The sequence below is a fragment of the Hemibagrus wyckioides genome, linkage group LG19, assembly GCF_019097595.1.
Source record: "Hemibagrus wyckioides isolate EC202008001 linkage group LG19, SWU_Hwy_1.0, whole genome shotgun sequence".
NCBI classification, from domain to species: Eukaryota; Metazoa; Chordata; class Actinopteri; order Siluriformes; family Bagridae; genus Hemibagrus; species Hemibagrus wyckioides.
This window is the reverse complement of record NC_080728.1, coordinates 4,647,011-4,669,358: the sequence shown is the minus strand read 5'-3', so window position 1 is coordinate 4,669,358 and position 22,348 is coordinate 4,647,011. Positions and strand designations below refer to the sequence as shown.

The following is a 22,348-nucleotide window of genomic DNA, read 5'->3' as shown; positions in this document are numbered from 1 at the left end:
TTTTAGTACTGTTGGAATATTGTTGCTCACTTGTGGTCCTCCCTAAAGCTGGATCATGTTGATAGACTTGTGTTTCTAACCAAAAACCTTGGCAATACATATGCAGGTATTGTGTAGGCGTTGTGCATTCACCACTGAACCATTCTGTTTTCCACAGTGAAGTCTTATTATAATTTAATTTTGTTATTAAATGTTAGTGTGTAAAACAGGCCTACTTTTATTTTAAACAGAATTTAACATGTTCTGATTTTTAAATGCAGAGAACTCTTGTATTTCTGTTTTATTGTTCTGGCTATAAAAAATGCATAAGTGAAAATAACTGAAATAAAAAAAGATGATATCTGACTCTTGATTATCATTTTAACCTTCATGCAGCCCAACTGCCCACTAATGGAGGGTGATGAGCTGACCAGGGCCTCTTGTTTAATTTTAGTTTCCAAGTTCATTTTCTATTACATCATTACACTGTAATTTCAGACACACTGCAGTCACATCAGAGTCTGTGAAAAATCATCAGTGTGCAGAAAAAGAAACAATCTTCCTCCTCAGGACAGTGATGATGAAGCTAAAACTTCTGCTTCTGTCTCACTATTAGAGAATGTGTCTTACTGAGGAGCAGGTCATGTGACTCTCAGAGAGATGATCTTACCACAGTTTCTCCAGTTTACAGTGAGGATTCTCCAGTACAGCAGAGAGACTCTTCACTCCTGAGTCTCCTAGTTGATTCTTGGACAGATTCAGGTATCTCAGGTGTGAGGGGTTTGATCTCAGTGCTGCAGTCAGAGCAGCACAGCCTTCATCTGAGATACCAGACTCACGCAACCTGTAGAGAGACACAATGACACAGTCTTCATCAACAGATTTTTTATTATATAAGGTATAATTAACACTGAGCAGAACATAAAAGAAGAGAAAAGAAAAGAAAAAAAAATCAAAACTCAAAAGCCAGCAGAACTTAAAAACTTTCAAAAGAACTTACATGACTGTAAAAAGTGACCACTGAGCTGAAAGAGGTTTGTTCAGTTACTTGTTGTTTATGTAGCATGTACACACACACACACACACACCTAACAGATAATCACATAATAATAAAATGAGAGATATTTGTGTTGCTGTGTTTTTCTGGGGTTTTTAATATTAAAGTTTATATAAAAATCAACATACAAATAAAACAATAGAGAGAGACAGAACCCCAGACACTTCAGCCAAATGCTCACACTCAACACTCATTCAGTTCATGGAGAGAGAGAGAGAGAGAGAGAGAGAGAGAGAGAGAGAGAGTAGTAACACTAGTAAGCTATCACCACTATCCACTTCCTTGGCACTAACTACACAGCTACAAATCCAGAGCAGCTCCAGAATAATGGACACTGAGGTAAGTGCTGAACATGTTCACTATGAACACACAACATCATCTCTTCTCAAATGAAACTGTTTACAATCTCTGTGTGGAACATTCAGGGAATTACATTTTCATGGTTCGGGTGCAAAAGTAAAAGCTGTGACTTTGAGGAAAACCCAAAAGACAGACTCCAGGAAACCTGGATTAGATCAATGTCTCACTGCTCCTCTAACTATAAAGAATGAATTCTCCAATCTATTAAACACACTACTGTTAAGAAGGGAGAGACTCGGGTGGAACCATCATTTAGATCAGATTTTACGGCACCACAAAAATGAAATAAATCACACATTGGGCTTAAAAATGAAGAAAGATATTTTAAACAGAGCAAAAGACATTTTCTTGTGTCCAGTGAACATCTCTCCCAGTGACTCCCCTTATTATGATGAGGAGATCCTACTCCAGCTCCACACTGAGATCTGCAGCTTCCAGGCCCAGGGAAGTGTGCTGATCTGTGGAGACCTGAACTCCTGCAGCGGCTCTCTCTCTGACTTTAACACAGAGCATGGAAACTATTTTAGATTTGGACATCATTAGCCCAGAAACCTTACTAACCTTCCCTGCCATGACTTTGACTTGCAGGTCAAAAGAAATGGAAATGATCTGCTGCAGCTCTGTGAAAGCCTGGCTCTGTACATTGTTAATGGAAGGACATGAGGAGACTCTTTGAGAAGATACACATTCTGCTCAGCTCTTAGCAACAGCACAGTAGAGTATAATGATAACAGACTGAAACCCTTTCTGTGTCAGCGCATTCACTGTTAAAACACTAACCCCTCTGTCTGATCACAGCCAAATTCATTAACAGGACAAGAACTAACCCCACTGCACACACACACCTTTCTGGACACTACATACACTCACAGTGAGGAAGACATCAGTCTCACACTTAGAAATATAAACCCTGATTTCATTAGAACTGTACAAATTTGTCAAGATCCAAACAATGCAGAATCACACCTTACATTACTGTGATATTTTAATACAATATACATCTACACTCAGAATCTAAAAATCCAAACACAACTGACACACAAACTAACACACAAACACACAAACTAACACACAAACACAACTGACACACAAACTAACACACAAACACACAAACTAACACACAAACTAACACACAAACTAACACACAAACTAACACACAAACACACAAACTAACACACAAACACAACTGACACACAAACTAACACACAAACACAACTGACACACAAACACAACTGACACACAAACACAACTGACACACAAACTAACACACAAACACTGACACACAAACTGAGGAGTCCACAAACACTAGAAGTTTCTGGAATCAGTGGAAAACTAAATAAATCTAAATCAGTATTGCAAAATGGTGACATGCATCAACCACTTTAAATCAGTTTACACACACACACACACACACACACACTCACACACTCACACAGACACACAGACACACACACACACACACTACAATTAAAAAGCTGAACATCAGAAATGCCTATAAAAGATCCCCCAGACTCCCTGAACCCCATTACTGAGCAGGAACTTTCAAACAAATTAGACACTTTCAAAACCAAGAACATCAAGTGGACCTGATGGAATCTACACCACATGATTAAGTAAAAAAATCCTATTAGCTAATCTGTAATTATTCCCCATGATCCTGAGTGTAGGTTATTTCCCTGAGATCTGAACCCAAGGTCTTATAACACCCATTTTGAAAAGTGGAGATAAAGAGGCATCTGTGTGTACAGTAAAAGAAATCAATTCTTCCCTCAGGAGCATGGAGTGAGACATGGGTGCTGCCTAAGCCCAACACTATTTAATGTATATATTAATGAATTTTCTTTCTATATTAGATCGATCAGCAGCACCTGATCTCACTCTACACCACTCAGTGGTCAAATTCCTGCTGTATGAAAATGACCTGGTCCTGAATTCCCCAGTGTTCAGGGTCTACAGCAGAACCTGGACCTGCTGCAGCAGAACTGTCAACCAAACGGTCAACCAAAACTGACCAAATCTATTATTAGTGCCAAAAAAAAAAAAAAAAAGATCCAGATATCAAGGAAATGCAACACAGTGAATGACAGGACATTCTACACAACTAAAAACAAATTCACTTTCAAATTCCAAATCCAGTCTCAAATGATATGAATCAGTAACTGAACCTATTCTGCTGTATGGTAGCGAGATCTGGGGTCACAAACCAGAATTTCACACAATGGGGTAAACACCCAGCTGAAATGATACACGATTCTGTAAATCCACTGAAACTCCACAAACAACAGCTGTAGAGCTGAATTGTGCCGATTCCCACTGCTGCTCAAACATTCAGAAAAGATCCATCAAATATTGGCTCTATTATACAGCACATTATAACACTACAGAAACAAAACTCCATCACCCACTGGAACACACAAACACCAGCACAAAGTAAAATGCAGTGCTATCTGACCCTAAATGGACAGGACACTGTAGCTGAATACCTGAGCACAGTGACTGACCACCAACACAGAACCAAGCCGGCTAAATACAGACTCAGCACACACACTGGCCATGGAGACGAGCTCGCTGACAGAATAAACACTAGTTCAGCTTTAAGAACAAGAACAATGCTGTTTATTTAAATCTAATTTGCTCTATTTAGTTGTTGACCTTTTCAGTCCATTTCAGTCCAGACCATTTCCATGTCACTGCTAATTTTAACCCCTGCAGCTCACACAGTACGTTTAGTTTGTGTCTCAGCTGCAGTTCGTGTGATTAGTTACAATGTTTTAGTAAATCTGTACAAAATCATCAGTGTGCAGTAAAAAGAAACAGGAGAACCAGAACAGAAGAAACAGAAATCTTCCTCCTCAGGACATTGATGATGAAGCTAAAACTTCTGCTTCTGTCTCACTATTAGAGAATGTGTCTTACTGAGGAGCAGGAAATGAGATTTTCAGAGAGATGATCTTACCACAGTTTCTCCAGTTTACAGTGAGGATTCTCCAGTACAGCAGAGAGACTCTTCACTCCTGAGTCTCCAAATTTATTATCAGAGAGATGCAGTTCTCTCAGGAGTGAGGGGTTTGATCTCAGAGCTGAAGTCAGAGCAGCACAGCCTTCATCTGAGATACTACACTTATACAACCTGTAGAGAGACACAATGACACAGTCTTCACTGGTTGTACACAGGGACGTTTCTAGAGTTTAATCCCTAATGGAGTACAAACCACCAAGAATTTTACAAAAGTAAAAAGTCTATTTATTTATTTAAATTCTGGTGACTTTGAGAGTATTTATTGAATTATTTGTTCAGTTAATTGTTTTTTTATTTTGATTTATTTGTTTATCTTTAATCATGTTATGCAGCCAACATTAATGAAAGTATGTGCTGCTGATCATTTCATTCGCTCAATTTTACATTAATTTACTTTAAGACTTTTGCTAAAATTGTTTACGTAAACTTTTTCAGATCACACATTTTTAAAAGTATATAAAAAACTTTAAATCCACAATTTCTCAGTCCTCAGCTACAATGTTGTATTATGATTTATCTTCTGAGTGCAAGTCAAGGTTTCTACTGAGAAAAGTTTAAGAGAGGAGAAGTACAGTCAGGGGGCACAGTGAGAGGGACGGGCTTTATGAAGATGCACAGGGTATTTTCACTTCAGCTGCTGTTACAATCAGCCTTTCTTCAAAATATGTCAAATAATATAAATGTTTGAAGAGGAAAGCCTACTTTCAGACGTATCTACTGTAATCTTCCTCATCAGACACTGATTTATCAGCAACATTTTACTGGGGCTCGAGTGACCACCCTGATTGTAGACAGTTTGTCTTATTGTGGACTCAGTAACACACACTATGTCTTTAGAAGGACAACACATAAGACTAGAACTTGGACTTTTCTATTCTACTTCTAATTCTACATGAAGTATTCACTACATATACACACTGTGTATGGTTATGTATGGGACAAATCAAATTTGACTTTAAAATGTTTTCAGTAACTTTTCCCTGCTTTACACATAATAATCTATATAATCTTTCTTTCTTTTATTTTAATCAGAGTTCACCTGAGAAGATCAGACTGTCAGTAATCAGACCTAAAACAGGATCAGACTCTAAATAGTTGTTGGAGAAGTTGTTAGTTCATTGGTGTATTTTTTAACCCAGACTGTGAAAGTGTAAATGGTTTATTCAGTATTGACAAGAACAACTGTGACTCTGTTTTATTTATACAGAATGTCTTTATCTATTATTATGACCTGGATGAAGATTAGACCATGATTTATAATATGATCTTACCCCAGTATCTCCAGTTTACAGTGAGGATTCTCCAGTACAGCAGAGAGACTCTTCACTCCTGAGTCTGATAGTTTATTCTTGGACAGATACAGGTATCTCAGGTGTGAGGGGTTTGATCTCAGAGCTGAAGTCAGAGCAGCACAGCCTTCATCTGAGATACCACACTTACACAACCTGTAGAGAGACACAATGACACAGTCTTCATCAACAGATTTTTATCTTGGTTTAAGACTTCCTTTAAAGATGATGTGTTTGTAAATGATTTTATTATTCAGAATGACATGAGGATTTAATATCACCTGTTTATTCTAATGAACAATGTCATTAAAATGATCCCCCTGAGTGTTAGATTTAGTTTCTCTCATCTGTTGTGTGTGATATTAAACTATCAGCAGCTGAAGCTGAACAGAGGACAGCAGACTGACCATCAACTTTAACTTTAATCACTTCACACAAAGCCTCTTTATAACACTAAAATAAAAAGAAGCAAGCTCTTTCATGGTTTTATTATAGTAGAAATCATTTAAAAAAATTTTTTCTATCAGTGCTATTTTAGCTTGGAGGAAAAAAAAAAAAAAAATCAAGTCTCCATTTTAGCTTGACCAAAAAAACAAAACAAAAAACAAAACCAACAATTTCTGAATCTACTTAATACTACAAATAAAGATTTCCAGTCAAAAAACTTTATCAACAGCTTTTTCAAGCCTGAATTCACTCTTATATTGCTTTTCTTTAAATGTCAGAAGAGTCTGACAACAAGAACTCCCACAGTTAATTAAACATAATCATCTGCAATGGAGGCAAGATTTCTGCCTCCCACAGTTAAGTAAACATAATCATCTGCAATACTGATGTGTTAGCAGCAAAAATCATCAGTATAGTGACGCTGCAAATTCTTCTTATGGACTGAGTTTGCAGATAAACCAAATCACAAGTGACCATCACAAGTTATTTTTCACCTCGACTGACCGATCATACTCTCTTTGGAAGTTCACTACTGACCAATCAGTGTTGTGTTTTCAAGCATGATTTGAAATACAGCATCACAGAAGTTCATGTCTTCATGTGAACAGCACAGCAGCAGCAGATCCCCGTATTAAAGCATACAGTCATTCAGTTACTCCAAAGAAAAAGAAGATGCTGGGAAGCTTTTATAAAGATACTGAACAAACCTTACAAAGTCCATCTAACAACCAGGAACTAAGTGTAGCCTGTGAGCTGCAGGCCTACCTACAGTCACGTAACCTGGATAGTGAGGGGGATCCATTAAAATGGAGGACAGAACAACAAAAGATCTACCCAAGGACCTAAAAACAGGCAAAAGAGCTACAAGTTCCCCTTCAGAGAGGGATTGTAGTACTGTTGGAATATTGTTGCTCACTTGTGGTCCTCCCTAAAGCTGGATCATGTTGATAGACTTGTGTTTCTAACCAAAAACCTTGGCAATACATATGCAGGTATTGTGTAGGCCAGGGGTCACCAACGGTGCCCGCGGGCACCAGGTAGTCCGCAGGGACCACGTGAGTCGCCAGCAGGCCTGTTCTAAAAATAGAAGGTCAGAGGTCAGAGTTGAGAGTGGTGAGCGTGCGCTGTGATGACTACATGAAAGTGGTTTTTACCCCAAAGAAAATGTCAGAAAAATGAAAGAAAACTTATAATTTTCACAGTGAGTGGGAGGAAGAGTTCTTTTTTACTACCGTCAAAGAAAGCTGCGTGTGTCTCATTTGTGGGGCAAAAGTGGCAACAGCAAAGCGGCACAATGTGGAGAGACACTTCAGTACCTGCCACAAAAGCTACGATGCTAATTACCCGCCGGGCAGCGCACTACGGGCAGAGAAAGCCTGGGAGTTAAAGGCAGCCTTGACCAAACAGCAGTCTTTTTTCACCAGGCCGATGAAAAACTCACAAAAAAACAACCGAAGCTTCATTTAGAGCTGCACATTTTTTGATGAAGAAGGCGTTTTCAGATGGGTACAGGTACCATTGAAAAAGCTGGTATCGGTGACTACAGACGGGGCTCCCGCTATGACCGGAAGGTTTCATCGCGCACTGTAAAGGTGACACAGACTTCCCAACATTCCTGCATTACCACTGCATCATTCACCAACAGGTGATACGTGCGAAAGTGACCGGCTTTGAGCATGTCATGACTCCCGTTGTGAAGATCATAAACGGCATCCGCACCAAAGCCAAACAACGCAGGATATTCAAGGTGCTACTGGAGGAGCTGTCAGCTGAATATGGTGACCTGTTACTACACACGGAAATCCGATGGCTCAGCAGGGGACGAGTTTTGCAACGTTTTTTGTTGCTTTTGCGTGAAATCAAAGAGTTCATGCAATCCAACGGTGATGACGCCTCGCTGCTGGAGGACACTGAGTGGATACTTGACCTTGCATTTTTAACGGACATCACTGGGAAGCTAAACCACTTGAACTGTGAGCTGCAAGGCAAAGGTAAGACTGTTGCTGACATGATTAGCGCCATCAATGCATTTAAAGCCAAGTTGAACATTCTCAGTGCATTTACAGCAAAAAAAAGTGCTACACTTCCCCTCTCTGCATTCGGTGCTGAAAGACAATGCTTCTGCATCTGAGACTTATGAAAAAGTTGCAGAAAAGTACTCCCAAGTCATAAACAGACTTGGGCAAGAGTTTGAGAACAGGTTTTGTGAGTTTGATCGGCTTGAGCCATGTGTGTCATTCATTTGCAATCCGTTCATGCAAATAGACATAACATGCATTGCTAAACAACTAAGTGCAACGTTCAACTTGGATGCTGGACAGGTGGAGATGGAAATTGTAACACTGCAAAATGACCTTCAGCTCAAAGCCTACCAGGCTGCACCAAACTTTGGTGCCTTGTGGACACAAAAATACAATGGTGTATCGACAGCAGCTATGAAGGTTGCCAGCCTGTTTGGTTCACCCCATCTCTGTGAATCAGCCTTTTCTGACATGAACATCAAGAACAAACACAGAACACGCCTCACTGATGCACATCTGCAAGACTCCCTCAGAATTGCAGTGTCAAGTTACACCCCAGATTACAGTACACTGGTGAACAGCATGCAATGCCAGGCTTCCCACTAACAAAGACAAATAAAGATACCAGATGTCAGTGGCAACATACCAGTGCCATAGCAAAATTAAATTCTATTGGAGTTGATAAGTTTTTGTATTACATTAAAAGATGGTTAATGTTTATTTTCACTGAAACATTGTGACAAGTGTGTTCATAAAGAGTAACATATGATGATTTTGTTAAAGATGCTGCAGATTTGGTGATTAAATTGTGATGTGATAAGTTGATTTTTGTAAAATGTTATAACTGATAACTTGTACAAAAGTTATAGTTCATGATTAGTTAAAAATTATTAGTGGATAGTAATAATGGAACATGATTTCCTATGGAATGTCACAAGTGATCATTTGCAAATGAAACAATTGCAGAAATTAAGAGAAATAAAGTGTTGCATGTTGAAACAGTTTTCCTACCCTGTTAATCCTTCCTACTGTTAATAATTTGTGAAAAATCATTAACATGATTCTTTCTTCTAATTAAAGTTAAACCGTACAATTTTGTTACACACTTCTGAGGTATCAAACTGGTAGCCCTTCAGATTACTCAGTACCTTTAAAGTAGCTCACAGGTTCAAAAAGGTTGGTGACCCCTGGTGTAGGCGTTGTGCATTCACCACTGAACCATTCTGTTTTCCACAGTGAAGTCTTATTATAATTTAATTTTGTTATTAAATGTTAGTGTGTAAAACAGGCCTACTTATTTTAAACAGAATTTAACATGTTCTGTGAAAATAATTGAAATAAAAAAAGATGATCTGACAGACTATGTGGCCCTGTGATGGACTGGTGACCTGTCCAGGGTGTACCCCTGCCTTTCACCCAGTGTGTGCTGGGATAGGCTCCAGCAGATCCCCATGACCCTAATTAGAAATAAAGCGTGTATAGAAAATGGATGGATATCTGACATATCTGACTCTTGATCATTTTAACCTTCATGCAGCCCAACTGCCCACTAATGGAGGGTGATGAGCTGACCAGAGCCTCTTGTTTAATTTTAGTTTCCAAGTTCATTTTCTATTACATCATTACACTGTCATTTCAGACACATTGCAGTCACATCAGAGTCTGTGAAAAATCATCAGTGTGCAGAAAAAGAAACAATCTTCCTCCTCAGGACATTGATGATGAAGCTAAAACTTCTGCTTCATTCTCACTATTAGAGAATGTGTCTTACTGAGGAGCAGGTCATGTGACTCTCAGAGATGATCTTACCACAGTGTCTCCAGTTTACAGTGAGGATTCTCCAGTACAGCAGAGAGACTCTTCACTCCTGAGGCTCCTAGATTATTATCAGACAGATCCAGGTTAATCAGGAGTGAGGGGTTTGATCTCAGAGCTGAAGTCAGAGCAGCACAGCCTTCATCTGAGATACCACACTTACACAACCTGTAGAGAGACACAATGACAGTCTTCACTGGTTGTACACAGGGACGTTTCTAGAGTTTAATCCCTAGTGGAGTACAAACCACCAAGAATTTTACAAAAGTAAAAAGTCTATTTATTTATTTAAATTCTTGTGACTTGGAGAGCATTCATTTATTCATTTGTTAAGTTATTTGTTGTTGTTTTTTTTGTTTATCTTTAATCATGTTATGCAGCCAGCATTAATGAAAGTATGTGCTGCTGATCATTTCATTCGCTCAATTTTACATTAATTTACTTTAAGACTTTTGCTAAAATTGTTTACGTAAACTTTTTCAGATCACACATTTTTAAAAGTATATAAAAAACTTTAAATCCACAATTTCTCAGTCCTCAGCTACAATGTTGTATTATGATTTATCTTCTGAGTGCAAGTCAAGGTTTCTACTGAGAAAAGTTTAAGAGAGGAGAAGTACAGTCAGGGGGCACAGTGAGAGGGACGGGCTTTATGAAGATGCACAGGGTATTTTCACTTCAGCTGCTGTTACAATCAGCCTTTCTTCAAAATATGTCAAATAATATAAATGTTTGAAGAGGAAAGCCTACTTTCAGACGTATCTACTGTAATCTTCCTCATCAGACACTGATTTATCAGCAACATTTTACTGGGGCTCGAGTGACCACCCTGATTGTAGACAGTTTGTCTTATTGTGGACTCAGTAACACACACTATGTCTTTAGAAGGACAACACATAAGACTAGAACTTGGACTTTTCTATTCTACTTCTAATTCTACATGAAGTATTCACTACATATACACACTGTGTATGGTTATGTATGGGACAAATCAAATTTGACTTTAAAATGTTTTCAGTAACTTTTCCCTGCTTTACACATAATAATCTATATAATCTTTCTTTCTTTTATTTTAATCAGAGTTCACCTGAGAAGATCAGACTGTCAGTAATCAGACCTAAAACAGGATCAGACTCTAAATAGTTGTTGGAGAAGTTGTTAGTTCATTGGTGTATTTTTTTAACCCAGACTGTGAAAGTGTAAATGGTTTATTCAGTATTGACAAGAACAACTGTGACTGTTTTATTTATACAGAATGTCTATCTATTATGACCTGGATGAAGATTAGACCATGATTTATAATATGATCTTACCCCAGTATCTCCAGTTTACAGTGAGGATTCTCCAGTACAGCAGAGAGACTCTTCACTCCTGAGTCTGATAGTTTATTCCAGGACAGATCCAGGACTCTCAGGTGTGAGGGGTTTGATCTCAGAGCTGAAGTCAGAGCAGCACAGCCTTCATCTGAGATACCACACTTACGCAACCTGTAGAGAGACACAATGACACAGTCTTCATCAACAGATTTTTATCTTGGTTTAAGACTTCCTTTAAAGATGATGTGTTTGTAAATGATTTTATTATTCAGAATGACATGAGGATTTAATATCACCTGTTTATTCTAATGAACAATGTCATTAAAATGATCCCCCTGAGTGTTAGATTTAGTTTCTCTCATCTGTTGTGTGTGATATTAAACTATCAGCAGCTGAAGCTGAACAGAGGACAGCAGACTGACCATCAACTTTAACTTTAATCACTTCACACAAAGCCTCTTTATAACACTCAAAAAGCAGCAAGCTCTTTCATGGTTTTATTATAGTGGAAATCATTTAAAAAAATTTTTTCTATCAGTGCTATTTTAGCTTGGAAAAAAAAAAAAAAAAATCAAGTCTCCATTTTAGCTTGACCAAAAAAACAAAACCAACAATTTCTGAATCTATTTAATACTACAAATAAAGATTTCCAGTCAAAAAACTTTATCAACAGCTTTTTCAAGCCTGAATTCACGCTTATATTGCTTTTCTTTAAATGTCAGAAGAGTCTGACAACAAGACCTCCCACAGTTAATTAAACAATCATCTGCAATGGAGGCAAGATTTCTGCCTCCCACAGTTAATTAAACATAATCATCTGCAATACTGATGTGTTAGCAGCAAAAATCATCAGTATAGTGACGCTGCAAATTCTTCTTATGGACTGAGTTTTCAGACGATAAACCAAATCACAAGTGACCATCACAAGTTATTTTTCACCTCGACTGACCGATCATACTCTCTTTGGAAGTTCACTACTGACCAATCAGTGTTGTGTTTTCAAGCATGATTTGAAATACAGCGTCACAGAAGTTCATGTCTTCATGTGAACAGCACAGCAGCAGCAGATCCCCGTATTAAAGCATACAGTCATTCAGTTACTCCAAAGAAAAAGAAGATGCTGGGAAGCTTTTATAAAGATACTGAACAAACCTTACAAAGTCCATCTAACAACCAGGAACTAAGTGTATCCTGTGAGCTGCAGGCCTACCTACAGTCACGTAACCTGGATAGTGAGGGGGATCCATTAAAATGGAGGAAAGAACAACAAAAGATCTACCCAAGGACCTCAAAACAGGCAAAAGAGCTACAAGTTCCCCTTCAGAGAGGGTTTTTAGTACTGTTGGAATATTGTTGCTCACTTGTGGTCCTCCCTAAAGCTGGATCATGTTGATAGACTTGTGTTTCTAACCAAAAACCTCGGCAATACATATGCAGGTATTGTGTAGGCCAGGGGTCACCAATACGGTGCCCGCGGGCACCAGGTAGCCTGCAGGGACCACGTGAGTCGCCAGCAGGCCTGTTCTAAAAATAGAAGGTCAGAGGTCAGAGTTGAGAGTGGTGAGCGTGCGCTGTGATGATGACTACATGAAAGTGGTTTTTACCCCAAAGAAAATGTCAGAAAAATGAAAGAAAACTTATAATTTTCACAGTGAGTGGGAGGAAGAGTTCTTTTTTACTACCGTCAAAGAAAGCTGCGTGTGTCTCATTTGTGGGGCAAAAGTGGCAACAGCAAAGCGGCACAATGTGGAGAGACACTTCAGTACCTGCCACAAAAGCTACGATGCTAATTACCCGCCGGGCAGCGCACTACGGGCAGAGAAAGCCTGGGAGTTAAAGGCAGCCTTGACCAAACAGCAGTCTTTTTTCACCAGGCCGATGAAAAACTCTCAAAAAAAAACAACCGAAGCTTCATTTAGAGCTGCACATTTTTTGATGAAGGCGTTTTCAGATGGGGAGGTTTTCAAAGAAGCAATGATGCTTATTGCAAACACGGTATTTAAAGACGAGAAGAATGGAACCGATGTCATATCCACTCTCCCCGATGTCCAACTGGGGGCAACTACGATGTCGAGAAGAGTTTCGGCTATGTCCAGGAACATGACCGAGCAGCTAGATCAAGACCTGGAGAGGTGTAGGTGGTTTAGCATCCAGTGCGCCGAGTCCGTGGACAACAACAGTACAGTGCAGCTGATAGTCTTCATCCGAATGGTGTTTGATTTCTCCACAAAAGAAGAACTGACACTACTGCCCCTAAAGACAACTACGAGGGGAGTTGACATCTTTACCGCGGTGAAGAGGTTCTTCACGGAGAAAAAGGTACCATTGAAAAAGCTGGTATCGGTGACTACAGACGGGGCTCCCGCTATGACCGGAAGGTTTCATTGCGCACTGTAAAGGTGAGACACAGACTTCCCAACATTCCTGCATTACCACTGCATCATTCACCAACAGGTGATACGTGCAAAAGTGACCGGCTTTGAGCATGTCATGACTCCCGTTGTGAAGATCATAAACGGCATCCGCACCAAAGCCAAACAACGCAGGATATTCAAGGTGCTACTGGAGGAGCTGTCAGCTGAATATGGTGACCTGTTACTACACACGGAAATCCGATGGCTCAGCATTTACAGCAAAAAAAAAGTGCTACACTTCCCCTCTCTGCATTCGGTGCTGAAAGACAATGCTTCTGCATCTGAGACTTATGAAAAAGTTGCAGAAAAGTACTCCCAAGTCATAAACAGACTTGGGCAAGAGTTTGAGAACAGGTTTTGTGAGTTTGATCGGCTTGAGCCATGTGTGTCATTCATTTGCAATCCGTTCATGCAAATAGACATAACATGCATTGCTAAACAACTAAGTGCAACGTTCAACTTGGATGCTGGACAGGTGGAGATGGAAATTGTAACACTGCAAAATGACCTTCAGCTCAAAGCCTACCAGGCTGCACCAAACTTTGGTGCCTTGTGGACACAAAAATACAATGGTGTATCGACAGCAGCTATGAAGGTTGCCAGCCTGTTTGGTTCACCCTATCTCTGTGAATCAGCCTTTTCTGACATGAACATCAAGAACAAACACAGAACACACCTCACTGATGCACATCTGCAAGACTCCCTCAGAATTGCAGTGTCAAGTTACACCCCAGATTACAGTACACTGGTGAACAGCATGCAATGCCAGGCTTCCCACTAACAAAGACAAAGATACCAGATGTCAGTGGCAACATACCAGTGCCATAGCAAAATTAAATTCTATTGGAGTTGATAAGTTTTTGTATTACATTAAAAGATGATTAATGTTTATTTTCACTGAAACATTGTGACAAATGTGTTCATAAAGAGTAACAGATATGATGATTTTGTTAAAGATGCTGCAGATTTGGTGATTAAATTGTGATGTGATAAGTTGATTTTTGTAAAATGTTATATAACTGATAACTTGTACAAAAGTTATAGTTCATGATTAGTTAAAAATTATTAGTGGATAGTAATAATGGAACATGATTTCCTATGGAATGTCACAAGTGATCATTTGCAAATGAAACAATTGCAGAAATTAAGAGAAATAAAGTGTTGCATGTTGAAACAGTTTTCCTACCCTGTTAATCCTTCCTACTGTTAATAATTTGTGAAAAATCATTAACATGATTCTTTCTTCTAATTAAAGTTAAACCGTACAATTTTGTTACACACTTCTGAGGTATCAAACTGGTAGCCCTTCAGATTACTCAGTACCTTTAAAGTAGCTCACAGGTTCAAAAAGGTTGGTGACCCCTGGTGTAGGCGTTGTGCATTCACCACTGAACCATTCTGTTTTCCACAGTGAAGTCTTATTATAATTTAATTTTGTTATTAAATGTTAGTGTGTAAAACAGGCCTACTTTTATTTTAAACAGAATTTAACATGTTCTGTGAAAATAATTGAAATAAAAAAAGATGATATCTGACAGACTATATGTGGCCCTGTGATGGACTGGTGACCTGTCCAGGGTGTACCCCTGCCTTTCACCCAATGTGTGCTGGGATAGGCTCCAGCAGATCCCCGTGACCCTAATTAGAAATAAAGCAGGTATAGACAATGGATGGATATCTGACAGATATCTGACTCTTTATTATCATTTTAACCTTCATGCAGCCCAACTGCCCACTAATGGAGGGTGATGAGCTGACCAGAGCCTCTTGTTTAATTTTAGTTTCCAAGTTCATTTTCTATTACATCATTACACTGTAATTTCAGACACATTGCAGTCACATCAGAGTCTGTGAAAAATCATCAGTGTGCAGAAAAAGAAACAATCTTCCTCCTCAGGACATTGATGATGAAGCTAAAACTTCTGCTTCTGTCTCACTATTAGAGAATGTGTCTTACTGAGGAGCAGGAAATGTGATTTTCAGAGAGATGATCTTACCACAGTGTCTCCAGTTTACAGTGAGGATTCTCCAGTACAGCAAAGAGACTCTTCACTCCTGAGTCTCCTAGATTATTATCAGACAGATTCAGGTCTCTCAGGTGTGAGGGGTTTGATCTCAGAGCTGAAGTCAGAGCAGCACAGCCTTCATCTGAGATACCACACTCACTCAACCTGTAGAGAGACACAATGACACAGTCTTCACTGGTTGTACACAGGGACATTTCTAGAGTTTAATCCCTAGTGGAGTACAAACCACCAAGAATTTTACAAAAGTAAAAAGTCTATTTATTTATTTAAATTCTGGTGACTTTGAGAGTATTTATTGAATTATTTGTTCAGTTAATTGTTTTTTTATTTTGATTTATTTGTTTCTTTAATCATGTTATGCAGCCAACATTAATGAAAGTATGTGCTGCTGATCATTTCATTCGCTCAATTTTACATTAATTTACTTTAAGACTTTTGCTAAAATTGTTTACGTAAACTTTTTCAGATCACACATTTTTAAAAGTATATAAAAAACTTTAAATCCACAATTTCTCAGTCCTCAGCTACAATGTTGTATTATGATTTATCTTCTGAGTGCAAGTCAAGGTTTCTACTGAGAAAAGTTTAAGAGAGGAGAAGTACAGTCAGGGGGCACAGTGAGAGGGACGGGCTTTATGAAGATGCACAGGGTATGTTCACTTCAGCTGCTGTTACAATCAGCCTTTCTTCAAAATATGTCAAATAATATAAATGTTTGAAGAGGAAAGCCTACTTTCAGACGTATCTACTGTAATCTTCCTCATCAGACACTGATTTATCAGCAACATTTTACTGGGGCTCGAGTGACCACCCTGATTGTAGACAGTTTGTCTTATTGTGGACTCAGTAACACACACTATGTCTTTAGAAGGACAACACATAAGACTAGAACTTGGACTTTTCTATTCTACTTCTAATTCTACATGAAGTATTCACTATATATACACACTGTGTATGGTTATGTATGGGACAAATCAAATTTGACTTTAAAATGTTTTCAGTAACTTTTCCCTGCTTTACACATAATAATCTATATAATCTTTCTTTCTTTTATTTTAATCAGAGTTCACCTGAGAAGATCAGACTGTCAGTATTCAGACCTAAAACAGGATCAGACTCTAAATAGTTGTTGGAGAAGTTGTTAGTTCATTGGTGTATTTTTTTAACCCAGACTGTGAAAGTGTAAATGGTTTATTCAGTATTGACAAGAACAACTGTGACTGTGTTTTATTTATACAGAATGTCTTTATCTATTATTATGACCTGGATGAAGATTAGACCATGATTTATAATATGATCTTACCCCAGTATCTCCAGTTTGCAGTGAGGATTCTCTAGTACAGCAGAGAGACTCTTCACTCCTGAGTCTGATAGTTTATTCCAGGACAGTTCCAGGTCTCTCAGGTGTGAGGGGTTTGATCTCAGAGCTGAAGTCAGAGCAGCACAGCCTTCATCTGAGATACCACACTCACGCAACCTGTAGAGAGACACAATGACACAGTCTTCATCAACAGATTTTTATCGTGGTTTAAGACTTCCTTTAAAGATGATGTGTTTGTAAATGATTTTATTATTCAGAATGACATGAGGATTTAATATCACCTGTTTATTCTAATGAACAATGTCATTAAAATGATCCCCCTGAGTGTTAGATTTAGTTTCTCTCATCTGTTGTGTGTGATATTAAACTATCAGCAGCTGAAGCTGAACAGAGGACAGCAAACTGACCATCAACTTTAACTTTAATCACTTCACACAAAGCCTCTTTATAACACTAAAATAAAAAGAAGCAAGCTCTTTCATGGTTTTATTATAGTGGAAATCATTTAAAATTCTAGATTACACCAGATTAAAAGATACTATTTACAAAAGTACAAAAGTGCTTTAAGTCTCCATCAATGAATATATTAACACTGGTTCAATAGGTTACAGACTTAAGATACCAATAGTCTAAAATTGTTTTTTTAAACATATAACAATACATAAAAACAGGGAAAGATAAGAGCTAGTTTAAGTGCTTCAGGAAAAACGTCGTTTGATAACGGTCAGAGACTCGGCTGTACGGACATCTAGGGGAAGTTCATTCCACCACCTCGGTGCCAGAACAGAGAAGAGTCTAGATAAATACCTGCCTTTTACCCTGAGAGATGGTGGGACCAGTCGGGCAGTGCTGGTGGATCAGAGAGAGCGAGGTGCAGTGCGAGAAGTAATAAGATCTTTGAGGTAAGATGGTGCTGGTTCATTCTTGGCTTTGTAGGCAAGCATCAGTGTTTTGAATCTGATGAGTACAGCTACCAGAAGCCAGTGGAGGGAACGCAGCAGTGGGGTGGAGTGGGAGAACTTAGGCAGGTTGAAAACAAGCCCTGCAGCTACATTTTGGATCATCTGCAGTGGACGAATTGCATTCAGAGGAAGACCTGCCAGTAAAGAGTTGCAGTAGTCCAGTCTCGAAATAACCAGAGACTGAACAAAAACAAGTGTGGCTTCTGCTCGGTTGGAGTAAAAACCTGCACCCACACCGGCCCTTTGTGGATACGGTTTGACACCTATGCCCTATACCCTAGGTTCTTAGTAGGAGAGATGATTTTAAATTCCTTTAATATTTCCAACATTAAATTTCCATCTCTCTGACAACTAATTAAAACATCATCATATGCTAATAAACACATTTTAAACCTGTCAATATATAATCCATAAAAATCTGTCCTTAACTTCTTTAAAAGTGTCTCTATTACTAAAGTATACAACATACCAGACAAGACACAACCTTGTGTAACACCTCTATAAACTTTAAAAGGAGCGTTTTCTACGTCTACTGACACTAGACCAAAATCCAGCTTAGAACTCTTACTGATATCCAAAATATCACTGATAGCAGAAATATCAAAAATTCATCTTTCTGGCACACAATCTGTCTGATCAGGATAGAGGACTTGTTCTAAGACTCAATCTGTTGTCCAAAATGTTGGAGAGCAATTTATAATCTCTGCTTAACAAACTCACCAGTCTCCAATTTTTAATATCATTTAGATCAGTATTCCATTGGCTAAGCTTTCATTAAATACCTCTAATAGAGTAAGAAAAAGATTTATAAAAGTCAACCAGTGACCCATCATTTCCAGGTCCTTTACCACACTCCATACTCTGGATGGCTCTTTCCAGTTCCTCCAAAGTTACAGCCTTAATGAACTCAAAATCAGCATCTTCAGATACCCAAGGCAGCTTATCAAGGAAAACTTTATCAACAGCTTTTTCAAGCCTGAATTCATCCTTATACAATTCTTGCACTGCACTTCTTCAGACCTCCCACAGTTAATTAAACATAATCATCTGCAATGGAGGCAAGATTTCTGCCTCCCACAGTTAATTAAACATAATCATCTGCAATACTGATGTGTTAGCAGCAAAAATCATCAGTATAGTGATGCTGCAAATTCTTCTTATGGACTGAGTTTTCAGATGATAAACCAAATCACAAGTGACCATCACAAGTTATTTTTCACCTCGACTGACCGATCATACTGTCTTTGGAAGTTCACTACTGACCAATCAGTGTTGTGTTTTCAAGCATAATTTGAAATACAGCATCACAGAAGTTCAAGTCTTCATGTGAACAGCACAGCAGCAGCAGATCCCCGTATTAAAGCATACAGTCATTCAGTTACTCCAAAGAAAAAGAAGATGCTGGGAAGCTTTTATAAAGACACTGAACAAACCTTACAAAGTCCATCTAACAACCAGGAACTAAGTGTAGCCTGTGAGCTGCAGGCCTACCTACAGTCACGTAACCTGGATAGTGAGGGGGATCCATTAAAATGGAGGAAAGAACAACAAAAGATCTACCCAAGGACCTAAAAAGACTACTTGTGCATATCAGCCACAAGTTCTAGTGTTCACTGTTCTCCAGAGCAGAGAGTGTGTACACAGTGGAGACAGAGCTACACTTTCTAACAGACTGTAAAAAAGTTCAGTTCTCTCTCATGCCCAACACTGACAAACTGTTTATTCTGTTAGGAGAAATGAAGGAGAGCTGCATTTTAGCAGGACAGTAGTGATGGGAAGTTCGGATCATTTTACTGATTCGGTTCTTTGAATCTCGTTCAGCAAAATGAACGAATCTTTTTTCGAGTCATTTCGTTCATTTCGTTCACTTCAGCAGAATGTAATTAAAATGTTCCATGTTAATTCTCTAACACATCTACTCACCCACATATTGATCACATTTCGAATAAGAAAGAACTGTCATATTATAAGTAATATCTTACCGGTGTCTTGAGGCTATGCAGTCTGTTACTTCATCACCTCACCTCCGGATTTTTTGGGTCGAATTTGTTCATACTTTTGTCACGTAACATCCTAAACTAAGCTATGCCGTACCGTCTTCTGTATACCCAACAGAATGATTCATCTCCCGCGCTTTCGGTTCGAGTCATTTTGTTCATCACGTGACAGCCCCGTATGGCAACGCAGTCGGAAACAGAAAAGATTCGTTTACATAACAAGTCTTTGGATTCACGCTGTTCGTTCTTGTAAAGTGACTGCTTCCCATCTCAGTATCTTATGACAAATACAATATTACATTAGTATTATTGACTTTATAACGTATTAAATTATAAAACTATCAGATATAAAATTATCAATAAACATTTTCTGAAAAATAATAATTCTGTCAGTCTCCTTTTTTATTGTTTAATATTTCTTGAGGATATGTGTGGTGTGTGAGGGTTTTTTAAAAATAAATAAATACTTGGAAATGCTAATTTGCCTGTTCTGTCTTTATCTCTAAACAAATACTACTTATTAAAATAAACTAAACCTGCAAAGTAACTATTGTTGTTTATTTTGCCACCAATTGTGCATTTACTGGTATAATACTGATAACTCAAACTCATAAATGACACAGGGGCATAAGAGAAAAGCAAATAACACTATTAATGTGAATAATTAATATTAGTTTCATACATTAAGGTTATGTTTAGGTCAGATTTGGTATATAAGTTGTTACCCAATTTGAAATAAAACAGGTAAAATGGGGAGTTAAAACTGGAGTTAAAATGGTCAGTAGTCAAATGTAATGTGCTCAGGTCATCAAGGGTTCAGCTGAAGTGCAACTGTCACTCAAGGCTGTCACCAAGGGAACAGTGACCCTTCCACACCCACCCCCCATTGTTTTGCACTAGGTGAGGGGCAGAGAAGAGACTTCAGACAGATTTTAACACATCAGCAGAATGAGCACCAGAAAAAGGAGTGATGTTTGGACTCATTTTGTTGCATTTTTAAACACTGAAGCAAAATGCAACATTCATTCATTCCTTGTCTATATCCGCTTATTCCTAGGACTCCTAGGGTCACAGGGGTCTGCTGGTGCCTATCCCAGCGCACATAGGGCGAAAGGCAGGGTCGCCAGTCCATCGCAGGGCCACACATAGACAAACAACCACACACACTCACTCACTCCTATGGGCAATTTAGAATTACCAATCAACCTAATGTACATTTGGACTGTGGGAGGAAACCGGAGTACCCGGAGTAAACCCACACAGGCATGGGGAGAACATGCAAACTCCACACAGAAAGGCCCCAGCTTGTTCGACCCCGGGATTCGAACCTAGGACCTTCTTGCTGTGAGGCAACAGTGCTAACCACTAAGCCACCATGCTGCCAAAACGCAACATATGCAAAAAAAAAAAAAATTTCCACTAAAGGAGGAAATTTGAGAAGACACCTTAAATCCTCACATCTAACTGTGCTGTTAGAACAAGTTAGAACAGAGGGTGAAGATGGTGGCTCTTCTGGAGCTGTTTCTACCAACAGTCCTTCTACAGCTGGTGCTGCAACTGCTTCAACCAGCAGGCTGACCACATTTACAGGATCCAGTATGACAGCAGCACCCAGCACCATCCAAGGACCAGTCAGGCCAAGGAGTTCACAACAGCAAACTCCTATGAGCAGTTTTGTGACAAGAACAATGGATCCTCTAAGACAAAGCAAACTAGACGAGGCTCTGGTCAAAATGATTGCTCATGACTTTCAGCCATTTTCTATTGTGGAGGATAAGGGCTTTAAGGAGTATTCAAATCTTCTGGACTCATCATACAGTCTACCAAGCAGAAAAACACTGTCAAAAACTGTAATGCCTAGGCTGTATGACAAATTAAGAGCAGATATAATGGACAAAATCAAGTGTGCCTCTGCTGTATGTCTCACAACAGACTGCTGGACTTCTGTGACTACCACCAGTTACCTCACCGTGACCAGATATCTCAGGTGTGAGGGGTTTGATCTCAGAGCTGAAGTCAGAGCAGCACAGCCTTCATCTGAGATACCACACTCACTCAACCTGTAGAGAGACACAATGACACAGTCTTCATCAACAGATTTTTATTATATAAGGTATAATTAACACTGAGCAGAACATTAGTGTCAGATTGTGAACAGTGGGTGGGCCTGGGTAAAACAGGGTGGGCACAGGTTTGAAAAGAAACTCAAAATCCAACAGCCACTCAAAAGAACTTACATGACTGTAAAAAGTGACCAATGAGCTGAAAGAGGTTTTATTTTTAAATTACTAGTTTATGTAGCATGTACACACACACACACACAC

The 22,348-nt window shown here is 38.9% G+C and overlaps 1 protein-coding gene across 23 annotated transcripts in view; it reads right to left on the bottom strand.

The window, feature by feature from the left end:
- Positions 1–22,348, bottom strand: part of LOC131370000 (NACHT, LRR and PYD domains-containing protein 12-like) — a 138,061-nt gene that overhangs the window by 3,588 nt on the left and 112,125 nt on the right. For 17 of the 23 annotated variants that reach the window (XM_058416960.1, XM_058416967.1, XM_058416964.1 and 14 more), the window contains 7 exons: positions 17,048–17,221; positions 15,715–15,888; positions 11,301–11,474; positions 9,982–10,155; positions 5,687–5,860; positions 4,353–4,526; positions 650–823 (listed from right to left, as the gene is read on the bottom strand). In XM_058416960.1, the coding sequence (XP_058272943.1) occupies positions 650–823; positions 4,353–4,526; positions 5,687–5,860; positions 9,982–10,155; positions 11,301–11,474; positions 15,715–15,888; positions 17,048–17,221 (1,218 nt within the window). The remainder of the gene's footprint in view (positions 1–649; positions 824–4,352; positions 4,527–5,686; positions 5,861–9,981; positions 10,156–11,300; positions 11,475–15,714; positions 15,889–17,047; positions 17,222–22,348) is intronic. The other 6 variants (XM_058416972.1, XM_058416982.1, XM_058416966.1 and 3 more) reach the window with 5 other exon arrangements.